Here is a 22,505-nt window from a genome sequence, read left to right as displayed (position 1 = left end):
TAGACCACAATTTTTATTCTAAAAATTTCTTTCAGCTTAACTTCAGGTTGCACACAGGTGAAATGTGTTCTCAATGCATAAAAATCACAATGAATAGCAGCAAAGGACTTGGAGGGGCATAGATTAAAGAGAATCTGATAATTTACATTGTCATTGTTTTGCATATGATAGAAGACAACTCACACTTCTCAAACCTTTTGGTTCTTTTTAAAGAACCAAAAATAAACTCAAGACATGTTGGCAATACTTCCTCACCCCTAAACAAATTGGCTATTCTTTTCACTTTAATCTTGAACAGGTATGGCAGCGAAAGATTTTGATAGTAATGTAAGTTTATAAACTATAGTCCAGTTTCATTTCTGGAACCCAAAGTGCAAGATGGAGGGTTCTCCTAATCTTTCAATAATCCTTCATTTTGTTTGGCAAAAGCAGTTTTAAAAATAAATCTATTCTGATATGCTGACATATAACAAAACAGCACAAAGAATGCACTTGCAGGAATCTTGATACTGATTGGTCAGTCTGACAGGGTAAACTGCATATCCAGGTAATGGAGACCTTGAATAACAAAAAGCTCTATTTTCCCAGTCTCTGGCTGAATGTTTAATTAGATCAGCAAATTGTCCATCCACATCTGGTTGTTCATAAAAGCAAAACCTAACATTTGAGCGCTCAATTCTAGTGTAAAGTGTTTTACTATGGAAGTGAAAGCTGGAGCTTAAAAGATAACGGTCATCAGAACTAGCTGGAGCAAGAAAAGAACCATCTGGCATTTTTGCTCGATTTCCTTCCTTCTCCCAGCATGTGATTGGTCCCCAGCACTATCCTTATTTCGCAAGTTTTTTCAACTCCTTTGTAAAGCTTGTCACAACCATAAGACCACTACTTTCCATTGAGTCATAACTCTTGCAACCACAGGAGCAGAGTCAGGATCAAAATTCATATGATAGCACACATGCTTTCAGACACATGGACATCTGTGCTGGTAAGTCCACCGATGTTCATTTGGATTTGATTATTCTGTAATGGTGAGTGTGGAGGGACATCATCATGACTCACTCTTGGGCTTTGCAACATGACACCTGTGGTGTCAATGAACAAGCTATACACAGACGGATCCACAAAGTTCTCTAGGGCAACAACTAGGTCCTCCTCTTCTGGATTTTCATTTTGGGAGAAAGAGTTCTCTCTGGGTTGAGAAGGAACTGCAGAAACTTACATGGGAGAAGTATCCAGACAATAGCTAGGCAATCCTTCCAAATCATACATTACCTCATTTCTAGACACAGAATATCAAACGCAGTATTTTTTAAAATAATTTGTTTATTTATTTTTGGTTGTGCTGGGTTTTCATTGCTGCCGAGAGGGCTTTCTCTAGTCGTGGCAAGTAGGGACTGCAGGGTAAGGGAGTCAGAGAAGGTGAGGTTCGGAAAAAGAACAAGAGCGGCACTTTACAGGAACAGATTACTTTTAATGAGGCGAGAAGGGACAGTAGTCAGATTAGTGAGCTGCTGCACTAACCCAAGAAAAGAGTAAGTATGTATAGGCATATATGTGGAAATCTACTGTCTTAAGGGGGCCTGTTCTTCTCCAAGGTTGTTCGGATTAGTTCTCTCTTAAACAGCTGGGGCAAGGAATTTGGAGATACGCCAGAGGCTGGGACGGGCTGGGAGCTGGGCAGCTTAATCAACCTTAATGTCCATTTTTTTCTTCAGGTGAGAGAGTTCTTTGTTTTGCACAGAATGGTGGGGAAGCCGGGAGGGTATTTTGAGCTGTGTCACTTTCCTTCAAGGACTACCCTCCATTGTGGTGCCCTAGGTTCTCATTGCTTCTCTAGTTGAGGAGCACAGGGCTCTAGGTGCATCCGCTCAGTTGTTCGGAGGCAAGTGAAATCTTCCCAGGTCAGGGATCAAACCTGTGTCCCCTGCACTGGCAGGCAAATTCCTAGCCCCTGTACCAGGAGGGAAGTCCCAAGCGCAGCCTTGAGGCGTAAGTCCAATAACTACAGGTTCGTGTTCATTGAGGGAAGATGCAAATCTCCATTCTGAGATTCTGAACTCTTCGATTATTTTGTTCTCAGCATACAGTTTCAGTCTGAAGACTGAAAATATTTTCAGACATCATTCTGTGTTGGATCTGGATTGGAAGAATGAACCAAGACTTTGAATCTTACTTCCTCCATTTTGATACAGGCCTCCTCAGAGTTTGCCAGTCAAGAGGCTAAGGGGTAGGACTATAGTGATGATTGCTAAGGGAAGTGGACCTTATTGATCTTTCAGAAGTCACATCTTTAAAAACTACTGGTGCTGAGGAGAGGAAACCGCATCCTCATCTGGCAGAGCTCCCAGAGGATGTGATCCTCCTGCCTTTTTGCTTTTGTTCTGCAGAAAGCCGCCTTTTTAAGGTACCCATTAGGCTTTCACTCTTTGATCTATTTTGTTCTACCTTTTTCATCTTCCCTGTTGCTATCCCAGCTGGCCATGTCTTTACCATAGCAGCTACCAAATAAGGAATCATGTTTTCCAAACTCACTGGCTAGTGATGGTTGCTGTGCTACCATGAAATCAGTTTCATCCTTTTATTCAGGTTCAACGATTTCTGGAAAGTTTTAAAACAAATTTTCTTCGTTATGACTGGTTAGCTAATCCGGGAGGTGGAGGCCAATCTCTCTCTGGAACAGTATCCACAAACATCTGATGAACCTGCGGTGGTACATCTGTGTATTCTTACAGCTTCATTGAACCGTTTGGCGGCGGTGGCCAGAGCGTGTCTCAGGCTCCCTCACTGATTGCTGGCGCAACTGCTGCGAAATATGTATTTGTTTCAAGCCGCTAAATTGGTGGTAATTTGCAAGACAGTAACAGAAAACTAATACACCATTAGCGGTGTTATTAGGGTGGCAAAGTTTGGGATTGCGGTGGAAGAAGCATCTGGTTTGTTTTAGATGATTCTGAATTTTGAATTGCTACCCATAAAAGGGAGAAAACATAACAAAACACTAAACAGAAATCGGTGTGAAAGAGAACACACAAAAGCACCCCCTTCAACGCCTAGATCAGGCCTTCTTGGTCACCCTTCTCCAGCCTGAAGTGACTGTTCCCTCCTCAGATATTTACAGACACTGATGTATTTTATCACCTTTATAATGCTCTTCTTTTTTATGCTCTAGAGGCTGTCTGTGTCTAACTAACTGGGTTTCAATTTCCTTGAGGGCAAAGATCTTCTCTTGTTGATTTTTCCATCTCCCACAGTGCCTTGCACAGACTCTAGTAAATGTTACTTGATTGGCCAAAGAAGATGGTTTTATCTGATAAGTCCTTCAAACTAAACCCTCCAGGTGCTACTCCTGGAAAGTACCTGGAGGGGGTTCTTGAGATTCCAACGGCGGGGGGGGGGCGGGCGGTGTTTCCTTATTGATTCACAGTGAGCCCCACCACCCAGCTTTCCCCAGAAGCATCCCTTGACTCCTCTCTCAGGAGAAGGAAACTTAGATACAAGTATGGATGGGCCAAATAGCTGGCCCAGCTGGCAACATAACCTGGCATTGAAGGAGAATTTTACTTAATTAGCTAAGCACCCTCTAATCAGGAAGGCCTAAACATCTGCCAGTGGAATTTGAGAAGTCTGTTATAAAAGTTGAAAAGCTGATTTTATTCACCACAGATCAAACACTTGTACTGAGGGTTGGGGCACCAGGGGGGAGTCAGGAGTCGGGGGAAGGTTTTACCAGTTAAATCAAATTAAGAGAAGAAGCTGGTATCCAATTTCCAGGAGAGTTTGTGTAGTGAACTTTTTCACTGCACCTGACTTTTAATTATGGATATAATAGAAGAAACTATCAATATTAACATTTCTTCTGCACTCATATCCATAATTAACAGTATGTGAACTGTCTCAAAGAAATTAAAGCAAAATTTGAGGACCTAAGTTTTTTAAAAAAATAAGTGTGGTCAGATGACTAGGTAGTAGAAACATTTTGAATAAACTCACGGATTTGTTGTCTTAGATCAAGGACTATTTTTTTTGGAAATAAAAAGGCTCTGAGAGACCCAGCTTCTTGCCTTCATTGGTTTGTAATTTCTTGCTAATGTGGCAAGCTACTTTAATCCTTTCTGGAACAAGGGATGCAATATAAATTAATACCAATGTGACAAAACGTCTGAACAGTGGACTTGAAACTGCAGGAGGATCATAAAGAACTGATTTGTTCAAGGAAGCGGAGCAGTTTAGTCTCTATTTAGATGTGTGGTTTAGGTAGATGGCAAATGAATCAATTTATCATTGTTGAGCTGCCTTGAGTTAAATGGTATTACTGATTGTAATAATTTGCAAAGCAATGTGGTGGAAATGAAGTCAACTCGGAAGGGTCATGGATTTCGAAGAATATGAATCTTTAACATTTTTATGGCTGTTGCCTTTGCAGTGCAAACTGTCAGCATGTCCCTGAGTTGTGAAGCATTTGCCATAATACTGTGGGCAAAATTATCGTGAATAGCAAGAGGATTTGGAACTTTCGGGCTATATGGCCAAAATCTGAGATGCTTGGGTTCATTTGGCCCTGAGAAACTCAATCCTTTTAATCAAAGCGCTTAAACCAATGGCTGGAATCAGAACTAAGACGTGTTCAAATTGGAACTCTCCACTGTTTTGAATTCTAGCCTTTGAAATATAACCATTTACATTTACTTGCTCAGAATTGATTCATCATCTTGCAACTATACGAATGAAGTTGATGAAACTTGTATACCCCTTTTGCATTCCTATTAAAATCTATGCTCTTTGCTAGGTAGTAGACTATACCACGGAGAAGGCAATAGCAACCCACTCCAGTACTCTTGCCTGGAAAATCCCATGGACGGAGGAGCCTGGTGGGCTGCAGTCCACGGGGTCCCTGGGAGTCGGACACGACTGAGCTACTTGACTTTCACTTTTCATTTTCACGCATTGGAGAAGGAAATGGCAAGCCACTCCAGTGTTCTTGCCTGGAGAATCCCAGGGACGGGGAGCCTGGTGGGCTGCCGTCTATGGGGTCACACGGAGTCGGACACGACTGAAGCGACTTAGCAGCAGCAGCAGCAGACTATATCACTGGCAAAATTATCATTCAAGTGTACAGTTTCTTTTAAACCATCCGCTTCGCTAGTAAAAAAAAAAACTTGGTCGCTCCCGTCCCAGACAGTGCCCTAACAGCCAGTCGGGCTGACACGGCTGCTCGCATGCGCTCTCGACATAATCGTGTTTGTCGCAATGGGCCCTGCGCGGAAGGTTACATAGGACCGATTGACTTTGATTATAGTCATTTTGTTGGTAGCACTGGTTACCGCGCAACTTCCGCGCTGGTACTTGATTGTAACAGAAAGTAGTTCCGGTCCGTGTTGTTTCGGCCGAGGAGCCGTCGCCGCCATTTCAAGACCGTGAGAGGTAGATGGCCAACCAGAGTTCTAGGGTTCGAAGGCTGTAACTGTTACTGCTGCTTAAGCCTGCCAAAGCACTGGTAGGGCTGCTGCCTTCGTGCTACTACCTCTAGAAACATTGCCAGTAGTGGCGGCTGCAGGATTCAATCACCCACTTCTTGCACTCGCTCTAGAAGCTCCAGATGGCGTCTTCCGTGGGCAACGTGGCCGACAGCACAGGTACCGGTGTCTGTTCTACTTTGGCAGACGCCCCCTTGGGGTCTCGCGCCGTCCTTTGCCTCTCATCACTCCCTCCCCTCTGGCCATCCCCATTGCATCAGTGGCATCGCTAAGCTTTTCGGCGTCTAGCGGCATCTGATCTGGGTTTTCTGCTGTCGTCCGTTCCTAAAACATTTTCTTTCGCTTGCTTGCTTTTTGCTTCCTTTCTTGCTTTGTAATCCTATACATTTTCTAGCCTTCTGTCTCTCGGGACCCTTCTACACCTGCGCGCTTAGACTGTCTCAGAATGGACTGTATTGGAATCCCTGCCCTTCTCGCTGCCTTTCATTCTCCTTCGCAGTCGTTTTCTCCCCAGTTCAGCTCACCGCCCCCTTCTCTTCCCCCTCCACCCCGCTCCCCTTAGCCCGATTTGGTGGTCCTCTGTCAATCGAGGGCGGAGGTGCCGTTCCAGTGTAATCGTATCCTCACTTTGCATCACCCCCAAGGACGAGCGCAAGCTCCTGGGTGCGCTCCGAGTCACCTCTCCAACGGGGGATTTTGAGCAGCACCGCGCCTGGCAGCGCCTGTGTGCTGTGCCTTGGGTTGAGCGGTCCCGGTTTCGATTGGAAATTTCCAGGGGTTCTTTTTGCCATCGCCCAATTCCACTCGCTGCCCCCAGCCTGGATTTCCCACCCTGTCCTCCTCCCTCCGCTCCCGCGGGGAGCCACACCCTTTCCTTCTCGAGGTTGCCAGCCCTGCGGTCCGTTTCCTACCCTCGGGGAGAAACCACTCTAGTGCAGGGGCTTCGGCGTTGACCACCCTGCCCGCCAGATTCTCGCTTTGTGTTACTTTGTCCTTGTATTCCTCCGCCGCCGTCTCTGGGTCTTCCATCCCCATTCTTTAGCCCGGTATTTCTTTATTCATAGAGGGTATATTTTTTTGAGTTTTCATCCCTGCTTGAAGAGTTTGTAAAGCAACTGGAGTGTAGCTGCACAAGTGCAAGGCGGTTGCCCTTTTAGACAATTAGTCTGAGAGCATTTAGTACTAAAAATAAGAAAACTCCAAATTATAGGAGTGTCCTTCAGCTGCCTTTCCGTATTGAGGCTATTTGGGGCGGGAGGGAGGGGGGGATTGGGCTGCGGTTCTAAGGTTTCCCACGAGGTTATTTTTTTGTTGGTTTCTCAGTTGAGATGTCAAGGGTTTTATTGTTCTTGGACATTGTGCACTAAGAGATGAATCTTCAATTGTATCTTATATTTTGACTGTAGGTAGTGAGATTGGTAGTGTTCCCCTCTCGCTCAGGGATTTTTTTTTTTTTTAAAGATTTAAGAGTCTGTCCTAGATTCTCTTGTTCTAGCTTGCCCTTTTCTTTATTTTTTGGCCGCACCATGCGGCTTGCGGGATCTTAGTTCCCTGGACCAGGCATGGAACCTGTGCTCCCTGCATTGGGAGCGCAGAGTCTTAACCGCTGGACTACCAATGAAGTCCCTGCTTGCCCTTTTCTGCCTGTTATTTTATTTGAGAAAGTTGTCATTTCTAGTGTTAAAATAGCAGATAGGCGGCTTTTGAAAAGTTGATAAAGTATGGGTTAAAAATAAAGAGCAAGGAAGGGAGTTCTAGAGACTTGTTTAAAATGTGATTTTCTAGTTCCTGTAAGAGGTATAGTGAATAGTGAGGTCGCTCAGTCAGTCGTGTCCGACTCTCTGCGACCCCATGGACTGTAGCCTATCAGGTAGCCTCCGTCCATGGTATTTTCCAGGCAAGAGTGCTGAGTGGATTGCCATTTCCTTCTCCAGGGGATCTTCCCGACCCAGGAATCGAACTCTGGTGTCCCTCATTGCAGGCAGACGCTTTACCGTCTGAGCCACCAGGGAAGCCCCAAAATAAATGGAACCGAATTGACCAGGAGCAGAGTGAGCTGGGGAACAATAGCAGTCTGGAATTCTCCAGGCCAGAATACTGGAGTGGGTAGCCTTTCCCTTCCCCAGGGGATCTTCCCAACCCAGGGATCGAACCCAGGTTCCCCACATTGCAGGCGGATTCTTTACCAGCTGAGCCACAAGGGAAGCCCATAAGAGGTATAACAGTCCACAAATGTGGATGCAGGTCTCTCTGCTCTTCACATTAGTGGTCAGCTAGCTGTGCCTTGTTAGGAAATTTACTTGGCTTTCCTGAGTATACAGTTCATTTGCCAGGTCTAATGAGTGAGGGTCTGGGCTCAATATGAGCTTCTCACTTGGACCTTGGTAGAATTTAAGTATTTAATTTGTAGAAAGTTTCTTACTCTGTCTCGTGAAAGTACTGTGGTCAAATTCCCAAATAATGTATCATTGTTTAAGTATTTACACTTGAGACTTAGGCAGCTTGTTGTTGTTTTCCATCTTTGGGCCTTAGCTGTATATTCTTTATCTTTTTGTATCTGAACAAAGTTACACACAACAAAGTGCATTCATTTATTATTAATTTAGTTGCACTTTATCAGATGGTTTTATATTTTAGCATTTCCCCATTCTTTAAAAAATTCATTGCAGTTGTAGGTAACTGCTTAGTTTATACAGGGTTGTTCGCAATGTTTTAGTCCCTTTAGTCAGTATCAGAGCTCTTTGGAAAATGCTAGTGTTAAACCAGCGTGGGTGGGATTTAGCTAATTTGGTCTCAGTGTGAGTTTGGAATGGTACAGGAAGAATATAATACAATCTTGGGTTTTGATTTAAAATGTTTGACCGCTTTAAATATTTTGGCTCTTGACAGATAAATTCATCTTGTTTATCAGCTGTTTTAAAAATAGCACCTTGACTTTTAGTTTTTTCTCCTTATGCCTGTTTCTAGTGTCACCCTTTAAATAATTTAAAAATTGAGTTGTGAAATAATACAAAAGCATGAATATAATTTAAAGAGTTAACCACACATCTGGTGTCCCCACCCAGCTTAAGAGGTAGATTGTTACCAGTACCCCCCCTCCCCGCCAAATCCAACCTAAAACATGGGACAAAGTATTAAGTTTCCCAGGAGGTTATTCTGACATTATTACATCTATGTGACCTCGCAAATCACATGTTTTATATTTCGTTTCTCTATGTTAACTGAAGTATAAGGAATAATGTTTAGTAGTGCATCTTTAGATGCTACATCTGATTTGTAATTTAAAATACCAAGTATTTTTGGTCATAAAATATAATCTCATTTGCAAATAAATATTTCTGTCTAGGTGGGGAATTCTAAAAATGCCAATTCTGCACCTGCTGTTAACTTGGGGGTATCGATAATGTGCAGAACATTCTAGTGCTTTACATAGTTTCAAGCGTTTTCATCTTTAAGTTTAATATACCATATTTTTACATTTTTTTGTTTGCATTTCTAACTTTTTGTTTTCCCCCCTCCTTCCCTCAAATGTTTTGATGATTCTCCAGAACCAACGAAACGTATGCTTTCCTTCCAAGGGTTAGCTGAGTTGGCACATCGTGAATATCAGGCAGGAGATTTTGAGGCAGCTGAGAGACACTGCATGCAGCTCTGGAGACAAGAGCCAGACAATACTGGTGTGCTTTTATTACTTTCATCTATACACTTCCAGTGTCGAAGGCTGGACAGGTAGGAGATGTGGGGGTGATGCTGGTGATTGCTGCCTCTGAGTGCTGAGCTTGAAAAATGTTACTTAAATATCTGAACTTGAAATTTTTCCAGTTCTGGGTTTCACCTGGAGCCACCAACGCACATCTGCTCTCTTGCCCACTTGTGATAGGCCCAGCTGCCAGTTTTCCTCCCTTCTTTTGTGGTGGTGGTTGTATTATTGGTATAACTAGGGACCTTTTCTAGATTTTTCCACCTACGTCGGCTGCTTTTTTAGAACTCTTTTTCAGGTAATAAATTATTCTTAGTCTACATCTGAGCATCCAGTCTCACCTTTGTAAGATGTGTCACCTTGAGGGACAGAAGTGTTCAGAGATAATAGTGTATATGTTGTGGTAGGAGGCGCATATGTAGTTCAAGTTGCAAATGCCATCATTAAATCATTATGATGTACTACTTTTAGCTAATCAGTTGAATTAATCAAAAGGGAAGAATCTGTGTTCTTGGCCTTTTAATAAATTGTCACTGGCTTATTTAGACATTTAAAGATGTGCATCATTGAATCTTATCAGCAAATGGAAAATGAGACTCATGCACATAGCATTTTCATTCTTGATCTTATTGATCATTGTTTATAATGAGGCAGTTTGGTAATGAGACTAGCTAAGAATTTTATCTCTTAAGAAAAAAGTGTTCCGATTTGAACTCCAAATGCCTCCACGTCTGAAAAACTTTGATTTCCACAATTTTTCCTTCTGTGAGCTAGTTAAAAGATAATATATTATTATATAATGAGCAATACACAGGATCTTCAAAAACTGTTGCATAAGGGCCATACCTTCTTTCTGTAACATGCATACCCATGCATCAACACTTTTCCCCTTTTCCAGATCTGCCCACTTTAGTACTCTGGCAATTAAACAGAACCCCCTTCTGGCAGAAGCCTATTCAAATTTGGGGAATGTGTACAAGGAAAGAGGGCAGTTGCAGGAAGCAATTGAGCATTACCGGCATGCATTGCGTCTCAAACCAGATTTCATCGATGGTTATATTAACCTGGCAGCTGCTTTGGTAGCAGCAGGCGACATGGAAGGGGCAGTACAAGCTTACGTCTCTGCTCTTCAGTACAATCCTGTAAGTATAATTTTAATGGTTATTATTTTCCTTTCACAAAAACCTAGAAAGAAACATAGTTTGATACTTTAGACACTAAAATAGGTTTTTTTGCGTGGAATAAAGTCAAGAGTTTGGAAATGTTTAGTTTACTTAAAATGATGAAATTGCTTTGACTCAGAGCTGCGTTGTTGTCTTTAAAAAATTCATTTTATCTAGCAAGTTATTAGCGTAAAAATTACCTTACTGCAAGAGAGTCTTACATCTATTTTTAGAATGCCTGTAAAAGTACAGAACACATGATATTGTTTCTTTAGGCTCTTTTGATTAAATTTGGATACTTTCTGCTATAATGTATTCAACAGGTAATTGACTTTCAAGAAATAGTGGTAGCAGGGCCTTAATCTGTAATATAGACTAGTTAAAATGAGATGTCAATATATGGATCCATAACATGAAAACTAGGCTGCAAATTTTTTCCCTCAATATCCTATTCTCTCTTCTTTCAACATAATCAGAGGTGGTAAAATAGAGGTACTAGTATGCACACAAGGCTTTTGATTAGTTCTTAAAATTTTTTTTTATCTAAATTGCAGATGTTTTCTGGGAAGCAAGTGAGGCCCAGTTGGCGGACACGTTCAGTGTGTTAGGGTCTCTGAAAGGTACACAGAAAAAGTAAGACTTGCCCTTAGAACTTTTGATGTAGTTAAGGAAATAAGATAGATATAAATTTAAGAGGAAAGTGATAGAGAGATTATAGGAATCCAGAAAAAAATTTAGGAATATGTTTCTGAGCTATGTCCTCAACTTTTAGCTTTGCAGCAACCCAGGAAGTGGTAAATAGTTAGCTATTATGGCTACCATTTATTTAAAGTCTACTGTATGCTCAGACACTGCCAGTCAGACATTGGTCTTTCTTAATGCTCACAATGATCTTTCAAAGTAGATGGTATTCCAATTTTATCACTTAAAAGTAATGGAGGGGTTATGTAACTTGGGAGCAAACAGAATGATGAAGTGGATATTGAAACCTGAGTCTGAATATCTTGAAAACAAACATTGAAGAGAGAAGACAGACAAGATAAAAAGGGGAAGAGGTGCTCAGAGGGCACTCATTCCTCAAGATAGCCCTTGAGCACAGTGTGAAAACCATTCTGCTGCTGCTGCTGCTGCTAAGTCGCTTCAGTCGTGTCCAACTCTGTGCGACCCCATAGACGGCAGCCCACCAGGCTCCCCCGTCCCTGGGATTCTCCAGGCAAGAACACTGGAGTGGCTTGCCATTTCCTTCTCCAATGCATGAAAGTGAAAGTTGAAAGTGAAGTTGCTCAGTCATGTCCAACTCTTAGCGACCCCGTGGACTGCAGCCTACCAGGCTCCTCCGTCCATAGGATTTTCCAGGCAAGAGTACTGGAGTGGGGTGCCATTGCCTTCTCTGAAAACCATTCTCCTATCCCTTAATCCTTATTTTACAGGTAGGAGACTGAAGCTTAATTTAGTAGTTTATGCAAAGATCTGAAATCACTTTTTATCAGGACATCTATTAACAGTTTTTTTTTTTTTTTGAGTTAATTTTGAGTGTAAAATTTTAAACTTTATTGTTTTTTGTATGAATACAATGTATCCTTGGAGGTAGCTGATACTAGTTTCTTAGGTATCCTTTCAGAGATACTCAATGGATATATATGTAAATTTAAAGGACTTCTTGTAATTTTTATTGCAGTACTATCTAGCTAGTTATAGAAAGTTTTAGGTACCCCTGTATGTGCTGCTGCTGGGGCTTGGACCTTGTTCTTGCGAAGGTTCGGGGCTCACTTGTGCATCTAATTGTGATAGTAAGTTCTTTCCCTTTATTAATTAGGTTGGTCCCATCCTTCACTTGTTGATTGCATACACATTCATTTGTGTCCTCTTACCTAGCCGTGGGCCCAAACGTCTTGAACTCTGATCCCCTTTGCTCAGGTTTCATGTGTGGCAGAGCAGTCATTGCTGCTGACAGTATACCAAACTGCAGGAGTATGATGAGAAAAGAAAACTAAAGTGGGAGATGGAACCATGCATTTCAGTATCTAACCTGTTAACAGAAAGCTTATCATTGTGCCCTACCGAAGAAGTAAGATAATATGAAAATAAGTCATGGGACTACCCTTGAAGGTATTGAACAGCTATGCATTCCCTGGTTTTGTTTCTACTAGTGAAAGGTGCTGCTTTATTTCTCTGTCTTTACCAATGAGAATGAGAAAGAGATTGTGCCTACTGCCTTGATTTCATCTAAATATAAGTGATCATGCTTTAATTCATTTCAGGGTATCTTGTCTTAACTAGGTTTAAGAGCTTCCCAAGGCACTCTAGGCATGCTCAGTTGTGTCCGACTCTGTGATACTGTGAACAGCCTGGAGGCCACTCAGGCTCCTCTGCCCATGGGATTTTCCAGGCAAGAATACTGGAGTGGGTTACCATTTCTTCCTCGAGGGGAATCTTCCCAACCTAGGGATCGACCCTGCATCTCCTGTGTCTCTTGCATTGGCAGGCAGATTCTTTACCACTGTGCCACCTGGGAAGCTCCTAACTAGATTAAAGCTTACTGTCAAATGTCTTTGTCAATTCAGGACTGACAGAGAAACTTGAGTCTGTTCCTAAATTGTGCTTCTATGGCAGTGCATTGCTGGCCTGAATCAGAGTTGTAGTTGGCCTTCTATGAGAAATAGTTAAACTCAGGTTATTTTGGTTTTGCTGTAGTGAAAAAGTAAAATGTTTTGGTGGTGGTCTTGGCAATGTGTTTTTTCTTTTTCATTTGTCTCTTTAGGTTAATGGTATGTCAATTTGGAAGTTATTTTCTGACTTGGTTATAGAAATTACTTTTAAGACATAGAGCTGTTTCATATTTTTACATTCTGAATTGGCTTCCATTATGTTGGATGATTTAATAATTTCACTAAAATTTTAGTCCATCGTATTTGAATGTGCTATTGCAGCTGGTAATCTTCACATGATGACTCACAGAGTTGCTCATACTTGACAGTCCCTTTTATGAATTATGTATAAAATGTTCTTTGTAAAATGGCTGTAACCCTGAGTTGCTATAAGGAGCCCTGTTTCTGATTCTGTAGGTTGTACTTCTGTTTTGATTGTGGATGCATAGCACTGAGATCTGCTGGCATCCTGACCATCAAGTGTTATTGTCTTTTGTTATTTGTTACTGTTGCAAGCCTCACTCATACAGCTAAACTGTAGAAAAACTTATGCAGTCATCCCTTGGTATCCATGAGGGATTGGTTCCAGAATCTGTGGGTGCTCAAGCCCTTTGTGTATGTATACCTTACCACTTATATAAAGTGGTGTAGTATAGTTGGCTCTTCATGTCCATGGCTTCCTCACCTGAAGATGCGGAGGGTTGATTGTATTTCTGTCCCTCTCTGCTTTGCCTTTTTTTAAGTTTGCTGTGCATATGTCACATTTAAATATTTGAGTACTTATTGTATGTACAATACTTTGTTAGGAATTGGGGAGATGTGTTGAGGGGGGTTGTGGATTATAGCATGAGCAGGACCTGACCCATAAAGGAAAAAAGTTGTAAGCTCCTCAGATGATTATTATTAGAGTATTAATCATGAAGTTTTCTCGAGTGGATGCTTATAACCTAAGCATTCTGTAGGAAGGTAAATAGCAAGTAGACTTCCTTGTCTGAAGTGGTGAGTCAAGTAGTAACAAGAAGTAAGCGTAGTAAAGGAGAGTCAATTGGAAGATTTAGAAAGAATAGAGAGGCTGAGGAGTTTGAATTTAATTTGAGAAGCAATTGAGAACTACTGTAGGCTTTTATCCGGAGAAGGCAATGGCACCCCACTCCAGTACTCTTGCCTGGAAAATCCCATGGATGGAGGAGCTTGGTGGGCTGCAGTCCATGGGGTCGCAGAGAGTTGGACACGACTGAGCTACTTCACTTTGACTTTTCACTTTCATGCACTGGAGAAGGAAATGGCAAGCCACTCCAGTGTTCTTGCCTGGAGAATCCCAGGGACGGGGAGCCTGGTAGGCTGCCGTCTATGGGGTCGCACAGAGTCGGACATGACTGAAGCGACTTAGCAGCAGCAGCAGTAAGCTTTTATCAACCCGATTTTATTTCCCATCTACATAGATGTTGCGTGTTGGGGGCGGGAGGCTCTAGGAGGATAGGTGGGAAATAGATGCTATCTTAGGAAGGGTTGTTGTACAGGAAATTCTTATTCATTTCCATCTTACCTTTATTCATACTATTTTCCCTTGTCTACAGTGCCCTCCTCTTTTGTCTGTTAAAACCCTATTCTTCCTTTAAGGCCCAGCTTTTAATTTCTCCTTTGAGTTTATTTACTACTCTAAAATTCTTTACAGTTATGTGGCTGGTTAATATGTATGGTTTTAGTGTTGCATGGGTTTAGTGTTGCATGAACAAAAGTTTACTATAAGAAACATACCAGATTAACCATCATTAGCATTTGTATCTACTTTGTGTTTAAAAATCAGTTGGTAATTCTGAAATACTGTAGAATAGATAAAAATTATTTTGTGATCATAACTCTTTGTTGAACTAGACTATTTTTGCAGCATTCCCTGTAATCAGAAATACTTTTAAAAGTTTAAAACTAGAAGCAGCAGAAAAGTAGCTTGTAAAATTTATCCAAGTAGAGTGAAGGGTAGACTGTCTTGGGGAAATAAAAGTAAAACTCAGAGCAAGGGCTTCCCTGGTGGCTCAGTGGTCAAGAATCTGCCTGCTAATGCAGGAGACACGAGTTCAGTCCCTGATTTGGGACGATCCCACATGCTGAGGAGCAACTAAAGCCTGTGCACCACACCTATTGAGCCTGTGCTCTAGAGCCTGGCAGCTGCAACTACTGAGCCCACGTGAGGCAACTGCTGAAGCCCGTGCACCTTAGAGCCTGTGCTGCACAACAAGAGAAGTCACTGCAATGAGAAGCGCATGCGCCGCAACTAGAGAGTAGCCCGTTCTTCGCAACTAGAGAAAAACCCGTGCTGCAATGAAGACCCAGCACGGCCAAAAATACATTAAAAAAAAGCATTGTTTTACATGGGAAAAAATATGTATGTGTTTGTCTTTCCACATAGATTGTAGGCCCTTTGAAGATAAGGATTCTATATATTTCCCCACAGTTTCAGGCATATTGTTGAATTGAATAAAGGTTTGCATAGAAGATATTAAGTTGGTGCAAAAGTGTGGTTTTTCCATTGTTGAAATTTGCTGTTTGATATTGGAATACATTCTAAATAAATGTGGTTATGTTATATACATCATTTTAATGCACATTTCTTGCATTAATTTTTTTTTGCTAATGACTTGTTAGGTTGGTGAAAAAGTAATTGTGGTTTCAGACCATGGTTTTAAATCATAACTAGGCTCAAACACATTTTTATTAATCAAAATAAGAACAATTATAATCAACACATTTTTGCTAACGAGAAATATGTTTATTCCTGTAGCATAAAAATCCATGCTTTGGGCTTCAGCGAACTCTTGGAAAGCATTTTCTGCATTTTGCTGGTCATGGAAGCATTTTTCCCTGCAAAAAGTTGTCAAGATGCTTGAAGTGGTAGTCAGTTGGTGAGAGGTCAGGTGAATATAGCAGGTGAGGCAAAAGTTTGTAGCCCAGTTCGTTCAACTTTTGAAGCATTGGTTGTGCGATTTGTGGTTGAGCGTGGTTGTGGAGAAGGATTGGGGCCTTTTTGTTCACCAGTGCTGGCTGCAGGCATTGCAGTTTTCAGTACATCTCATCGATTTGCTGAGCATACTTCTCAGATGTAATGGTTTTGCCAGGATTCAGAAGGCTGTAGTGGTTCGGATGGGCAGCAGACCACCAAACAGTGACCATGACCTTTTCTGGTGCAAGTTTCGCTTTGGGAAGTGCTTTGGAGCTGCTTCTCGGTCCAGCCACTGATCTGGTTATTTCCGGTTGTCATATAAATTCCACTTTTCAGCACACGTTGCAATCTGATTGAGAAGACAGCACTAAAAAATCATGATTTTTTCAGTCAACTCATGAGGGACCTACTTAATTGAGCCTTTTCACCTTTCCAATTTGCTTCAAATGCCAAACAACCGTAGAATGGTCGACATTGAGTTCTTCAGCAACTTCCTCGTGTGGTTGTAAGAGGATCAGCTTTGATGGTGGTTCTCAGTTGGTCATTGTCAGCTTCCAATTGTCGACCACTGTGCTCCTCCTCTTCAAGGCTCTTGTCTCCTTTGCAAAACTTCTTGAACAACTACTGCTCTGTACATTCGTTAGGTGATCCTGGGCCAAACGCATTGTTGATGTAGTGAGTTGTCTCTTCTTTATGATCCATTTTGTAGTTGAGTAAGAAAATTGCTTGAATTTGCTTTTTGTCTAACATCATTTCCTTAGTCTAAAATAAATAAATAATACACAGCAAGTAATAAGTTATTAGCAAAAAACATAAATCAGGAAACACATTAAAATGATGTGTAACAAAAAAAATGATGTATAACATAACCAGATTTAAGAATGTATTCCAATATTGAATAGCAAAGTTCAACAGTGCAAAGCCACAATTACTTTTGCACCAATCTAATACTTACTGTTTATTTAATATTTATATTTATTATATACTTATAATTATGGAAGTGATGTTAGAAAGCAAATTAGAGTGATTTTCTTATTTGAGTTCAAAATGGGTTGTAAAGCAGTGGAGACAACTCAAAACATCAACAAGACATTTGCCCAGAAATACCAGTGCAGTGGTGATTCAATAAGTTTTGCAAAGGAGACAAGAGCCTTGAAGAGGAGGAGCACAGTGGTCAGCAATCGGAAGGTGACAATGACCAATCGAGAACCGTTGTCAAAGCTGATTGTCTTAAAATTACACGAGAAGTTGCTGAAGAACTCAACATCGGTCATTCTATGGTCATTTGGCATTTGAAGCAGATTGGAAAGGTGAAAAAGCTCAGTTAGGTGAGTCCCTCATAAGATGACTGAAAATCAAAAAAATTATCATTTTGAAGTGTTGTCTTCTCTTATTCTATGCAACAACAACAAACCATTTCTCAATCAGATTGCAACGTGTGCTGAAAAGTGGAATTTCTATGACAACCGGCAACAACCAGCTCAGTGGTTGGACCGAGAAGCAGCTCCAAAGCACTTCCCAAGGTGAAACTTGCACCAGAAAAGGTCATGGTCACTGTTCGGTGGTTTGCTGCCCATCTGAGCCACTACAGCCTTCTGAATCCTGGCAAAACCATTACATCTGAGAAGTATGCTCAGCAAATCGATGAGATGCACTGAAGACTGCAGTGTCTGCAGCCAGCATTGGTGAACCGAAAGGGCCCAATTCTTCCAGGCCACAGTGCCTGAGCACACATCACACAACCTATGCTTCAGAAGTTGAGCGAATTTGGCTACTTTTGCCTCACTGGCTATATTCACCGACCTCTCGCCAACCACCTACCACTTCTTCAAGCACCTCAATAACTTTTTGCAGGGAAAATGCTTCCACAACCAGCAGGATGCAGAAAATGCTTTCCAAGAGTTCATCAAATTCTGAAGCACAGATTTTTATGCTACAGGAATAAATAAACTTATTTCTCATTGGCAAAAATGTGTTGATTGTAATGGTTCCTATTAATAAAGATGCTTTTGAGCCAAGTTATAATGATTTAAAATTCATAGTCTGAAACTGTAATTACTTTTGTACCAACCTAATATTAACCTAGGAATGGATACAATGGGCCAGGTTTGAAAAATGTGATTCTTCTAGTAGATATTTTTTTGATACGACGAATGGAGCAGAATTGATGTCTTAGGTTTTGAACTTTGGGGGAGAACAGTGGTATCCTTGAATTTTGAATTTTCTAGAAATTAGTTATTCATGCATGAACGTTTGAATTTCCAATGGGAGAATTGGATTTCAGTGTTATCCTTGAATTTTGAATTTTCTAGAAATTAGTTATTCATGCATGAATGTTTGAATTTCCAATGGGAGAATTGGATTTCACTATGATATTTAATGTTTTACCTTCTAAAATTGCTTTATTATTTTATAGTGATCATGAAGATAATCTATTTTAAACTATGGGCACTGTGTTAACTTGATTTAGCATGTTGTAATGGATCTAAATGATGTAACTAAATATTTACATACACTGGGATGTAACTAAATATGACATACACTGTCAGTACTTGGATGGCATCCATCCAAGAGTTTATAGAAACTGGAGGTAAAATTATGCAACAGTTGGCCAAGATGTATAGCCCACTAGGGTCATTGTTGAAGTATTGCAAGACTTCTGATTACTATGTCTCAGAAAAGGCATAGGAATTGGTAAAAGTCCAAAGATGTATAACCACAGTAATCAGATGTAGTAGAAGGAGTTTGTATGAATAGATTGGATTGTTCAGTAATGGTCTGCCAAAACAGAAGGGTAACCCTTAAAGTTTAGGGGGAAAAGTCATACAGAGAAGATAGCAAGGTTATATAATTCATTACTTCTCAGAGTGTAAATAGGGTTAAAAAGTACTTAGACTTATTAGAGGAGGAGAAGTCTGTAATAAGATTAATGATACCTATGAGGATTAGTGTTAGCCTTTTGTGCTTGAGGTCACAGGAGACAACCTTTCTCCCCCAAAACACTGATCATTGTTCAATGGACAGACATACCACGTAGCTCATGGAAGTGACCCGGAATGGCCATCCATAAGGGTTTTCTGTGGCAGCCTATTCTTTGCTGGCTGACTTTTGGTTCACCTGACGGATAATAATATACAGTCACAAAAGCTGTTTATCAGTTAAATTAATCACCTGATTCTGGAAACCATGATATAGTTGCATATAGAATAATATATATGATGATACTTTGGCACAGTTGACTGAATTTCACTTTCTAGGCCTTAGTGTAAGGCTCTTAGTCCCATGAAACAATTTAGAATGATAAGCTTACTCCCTATTGCCATTGCCATTGCTTGTTGACTGACAAGGCAAACAAGAACAAATAAAAATTTAAGCTCACTGTCCTGACGTGTCTTTCATACTGATAAACAGACTGGTGAATCAGATGACTAGTAACACAATTGTGCTGCTAATAAAAAGTGGAGTCAACTGCTTTTCATTATTTGCCCACTCAACTCTAATGGCACTTAATACTAATGAGTAATCTAGTGCCAGGTGCCAGGATTAAAGCTTTGGTTGGATGGTAATCCTTTTGTCTAGAATAGTGAAATGAAGTCACTAAATAAGTTTCTAAATGTGTCTGACAGCCTTAGGGTCAGGTTTGCTGGTAACTAATCACAGCTAAATATTTTTTTCCACTATGGAAAGTTTTTGACCCTTGATATAGTAGTGGTTCATAATAACCTTGAACAAAATAGTTGAACAAACACTTGATGCTTTTTTTAAACATGACTACCATTTGGGGAGAGGAGAACTGTAGCAAGGCCCATAGTCTTATCTGAAACCGCTGGGATCTTACAATTCAGAATTTTTAGGACTTTAGAAAGATGATAATACCATATATAACCCCCAGGTGAGTCTGGAGCAGCACCGTCTAGTACAACACATATTTCTGCAGCAAAAGATATAAGTATTCATACTGAGTGGGACCGGTAAACTCTGTAAATAATTTCATGCCAGTTCAAGTCAGATTTAATCATCAAATGAGTTTTTTAAATTTTTGGAATTTGGAATTGAGGATGAGGGATTGTGGTTCTGTACTGAAATTTGTCAAGCAGCATCTCTAATTGACAGAAAAAAATAGAGCTAGATGAATAAAAGTAATTTCAAGATATCTTTGGTTGATGAAGCAGAGTGTAATTAATGCCAGAATCTCTCTGGGTTTCTAGGATTTGTACTGTGTTCGCAGTGACCTGGGGAACCTGCTCAAAGCCCTGGGTCGCTTGGAAGAAGCCAAGGTAGGTGTTTGATAGAACACATTTAAACATCAGTGTTATGGAAACTTGTACTTTTTGCCAAGTCTTCAACTCTTCATTGAGCTATCTTCACAAAACAGTCCTATGAAACTGAGGAAAACTGACGGCATGAATCGCCTCAGACTAGAGCAGGGCCAGGCTTTGGCATTTCTGTTCTAAATCTGGGGGTAAAGCAAGAACCTGAACATTTTGGAGCCTTTCTGCTGACTAGATCATCTTTATAACAATGGGCTCCGTCATGATCTTATGTGGGAATAAATAACATTCCATTAAATCTGAGGCTTGCCTGCTGGTGACAAGCAGAGCGCCTGTGATTTGGCTCAAGACTCCTATATGATGCAGGTGCCATTGAAAATGCTGCTCTTCTAAGTCCTTTGTGGCTTGTAAGTGGAGAAGAATTTCATCCAAATGTTACCCTATAATACTGGCATTTAAAGTTCTTATTTAACCTTCCTCCCTTCATCTTCCTCACCCTTTTTACAGTGGAAGAAAGGCTGTTAAATGATTACAAATTAATAATTGGAACATCCTCCCCCTTCTTGTTCCCACTCCCTCCCCCAAGTTCCTTTTTCCTCTTTTCCAATCCTAGTTGTTTACCTTCTTTTCTTCCTTACTTCCTTCTTTTATTCTTCCCACCCCACCTCCTTAAAAAAAAGTCAGAAGGACAAAGCTGGTTTGTTTGAGAAATGGACTGATCGAAAGAAAACTTGCCAAAGTGGAAAGGTGGCTTTTAGCATTGTGTTTCCAAATAATGAATTTGAACACCAGGTTGGGTTATTAAAGCTTTTGGTATAATTTTAAATTAAATTTGTAAATGAAATTGTCTTGTTACAAGCCACCTTACGCAACCGCGCTGCAGGGGTGAGGAGTGGGGAGAAACCAGAATGCTTCTGAAACTCCCACCTGTTGCTCTGAGCCCCACGCGCATGCTAATACGTGGAGTGTATGCGCAGCGTAGCTGTCTGTTTGCTTCACCCAGGGAGGGACAAGGCTTTCAGCGCTATCTGATGTTAAAAGGCACTAGTTTTAAGTGCATAGCTCATAAATTCTGCCGACACTTTGGATTAACCTTATGTAGGTTTCCAGCTAATGAATTGTAATTGATTTCAGTCTTAGTTGATAAATCTAATTGGTAATTTATAGAACAAATATTTGATAAGCTTCTATTAATTGTCACCCCACCAAGCGGACAGCTAACATGAATTGCACTTCACTGCAGCTTTAGAGATCGGTTTAGGCTGAGACATTGCGCCTGCCTTAGGTTGCTGACTTCTTTATTTCAGAGCTCTGGAGACACCTAGTTTGAAAAATGTTACTCTGTTTTTTGGTGAGAATTTAGTGAACAAGAAAATACTCTTGAGTGAAATGCAATGTATTTCTTTTGTAATCAGTGCATTTGAAAATTCAAGCCAGCATATTCCTAGTAGATGGAAGCAAAATTCAGTTGTCTTTGTAGAAAATAAAGAGCCTTTCTTCCAGCAAAATCCCTGCTGTATGCAATAGCCCTGATTAACCCTCTCCCTTCTGCATGTTTCCCATATTACAGACTTGAGACTGTCCTCATTCCCATATGTAATAGACATCCAAAGAATTTCAATTGCTTTGTTGAACTTTTACTAATGATCTTGTTTTTATTTTCTCTCTTGTTTTTGGTTTTTCACCATTGATATTGTATTTAGAAGGTTTCAGGTGGGTGAAACCTCCTATTCCATGCGTAAGGTGCCTCGCTGAAGGGAGCTCGAGGCCTGGATCTAGGGCAGACACACACCTCCTCCTCTTCCAGCAAGGAACGCACCGAAAAGTCACATGATGAGAAATATGGTAACGGGTTTGTAACTGCCACAGCAAAACAATTTGCCTCCATGCCTGAATCTTCTGTCTTGTGGCTTCAGAAACAGCTTAAAATAATTTTAATACAAGCAAGTTATGTAAGAAAATGTTTTATACTGTAGCCACAATTCTGTCAAAGATAAGTAAAAGTTAATTGATATTAAAAATTATTAGAGATAATTTACTAGTAAAAGCTTCTAACTCTTCTTGTTGTTCATTTTTTCCTTTTTTCTTCTTTGTTTGGATTGCAGCATTCTGCTCTTCTGATGATGCGCTGTGACCCTGCAGTAGCGCAAAGGCTGCGCAGCGTTAATGCGCAATGCGTGCAAATGAGCCCCTGTGAACGGTTGACTAGATGAGTAATCTGATTGACTGGCTCCCTCAGTCCTATTCTGTAGCCTTTTTGGATAAAATTGGGTTTTAACATACCTTGAGTCCAACTAATCTCATTAAGAAA

General features: G+C 40.8%; 1 protein-coding gene and 1 pseudogene across 2 annotated transcripts in view; one reads left to right on the top strand and one right to left on the bottom strand.

Moving 5' to 3' along the window:
* Positions 1 to 390: 390 nt before the first annotated feature.
* On the bottom strand, positions 391 to 5,405 carry LOC133242614 (suppressor of cytokine signaling 6-like; annotated as a pseudogene).
* OGT (O-linked N-acetylglucosamine (GlcNAc) transferase) overlaps positions 5,356 to 22,505 on the top strand; it is a 42,407-nt gene continuing 25,257 nt past the window's right edge. The window contains exons 1-4 of one of the 2 annotated variants that reach the window (XM_061409731.1): positions 5,356 to 5,633; positions 9,053 to 9,203; positions 10,073 to 10,316; positions 20,132 to 20,200. In XM_061409731.1, the coding sequence (XP_061265715.1) occupies positions 5,597 to 5,633; positions 9,053 to 9,203; positions 10,073 to 10,316; positions 20,132 to 20,200 (501 nt within the window). In that variant the 5' untranslated portion in view covers positions 5,356 to 5,596. Of the gene's footprint in view, positions 5,634 to 9,022; positions 9,204 to 10,072; positions 10,317 to 20,131; positions 20,201 to 22,505 lie in introns of both variants that reach the window. The other variant, XM_061409729.1, reaches the window with a different exon arrangement.

Source organism: Bos javanicus, chromosome X (assembly GCF_032452875.1).
Source record: "Bos javanicus breed banteng chromosome X, ARS-OSU_banteng_1.0, whole genome shotgun sequence".
Classification (NCBI taxonomy): domain Eukaryota; kingdom Metazoa; phylum Chordata; class Mammalia; order Artiodactyla; family Bovidae; genus Bos; species Bos javanicus.
The sequence above is the reverse complement of the archived record's forward strand: the minus strand, read 5'-3'. Positions and strand labels throughout refer to the sequence as shown.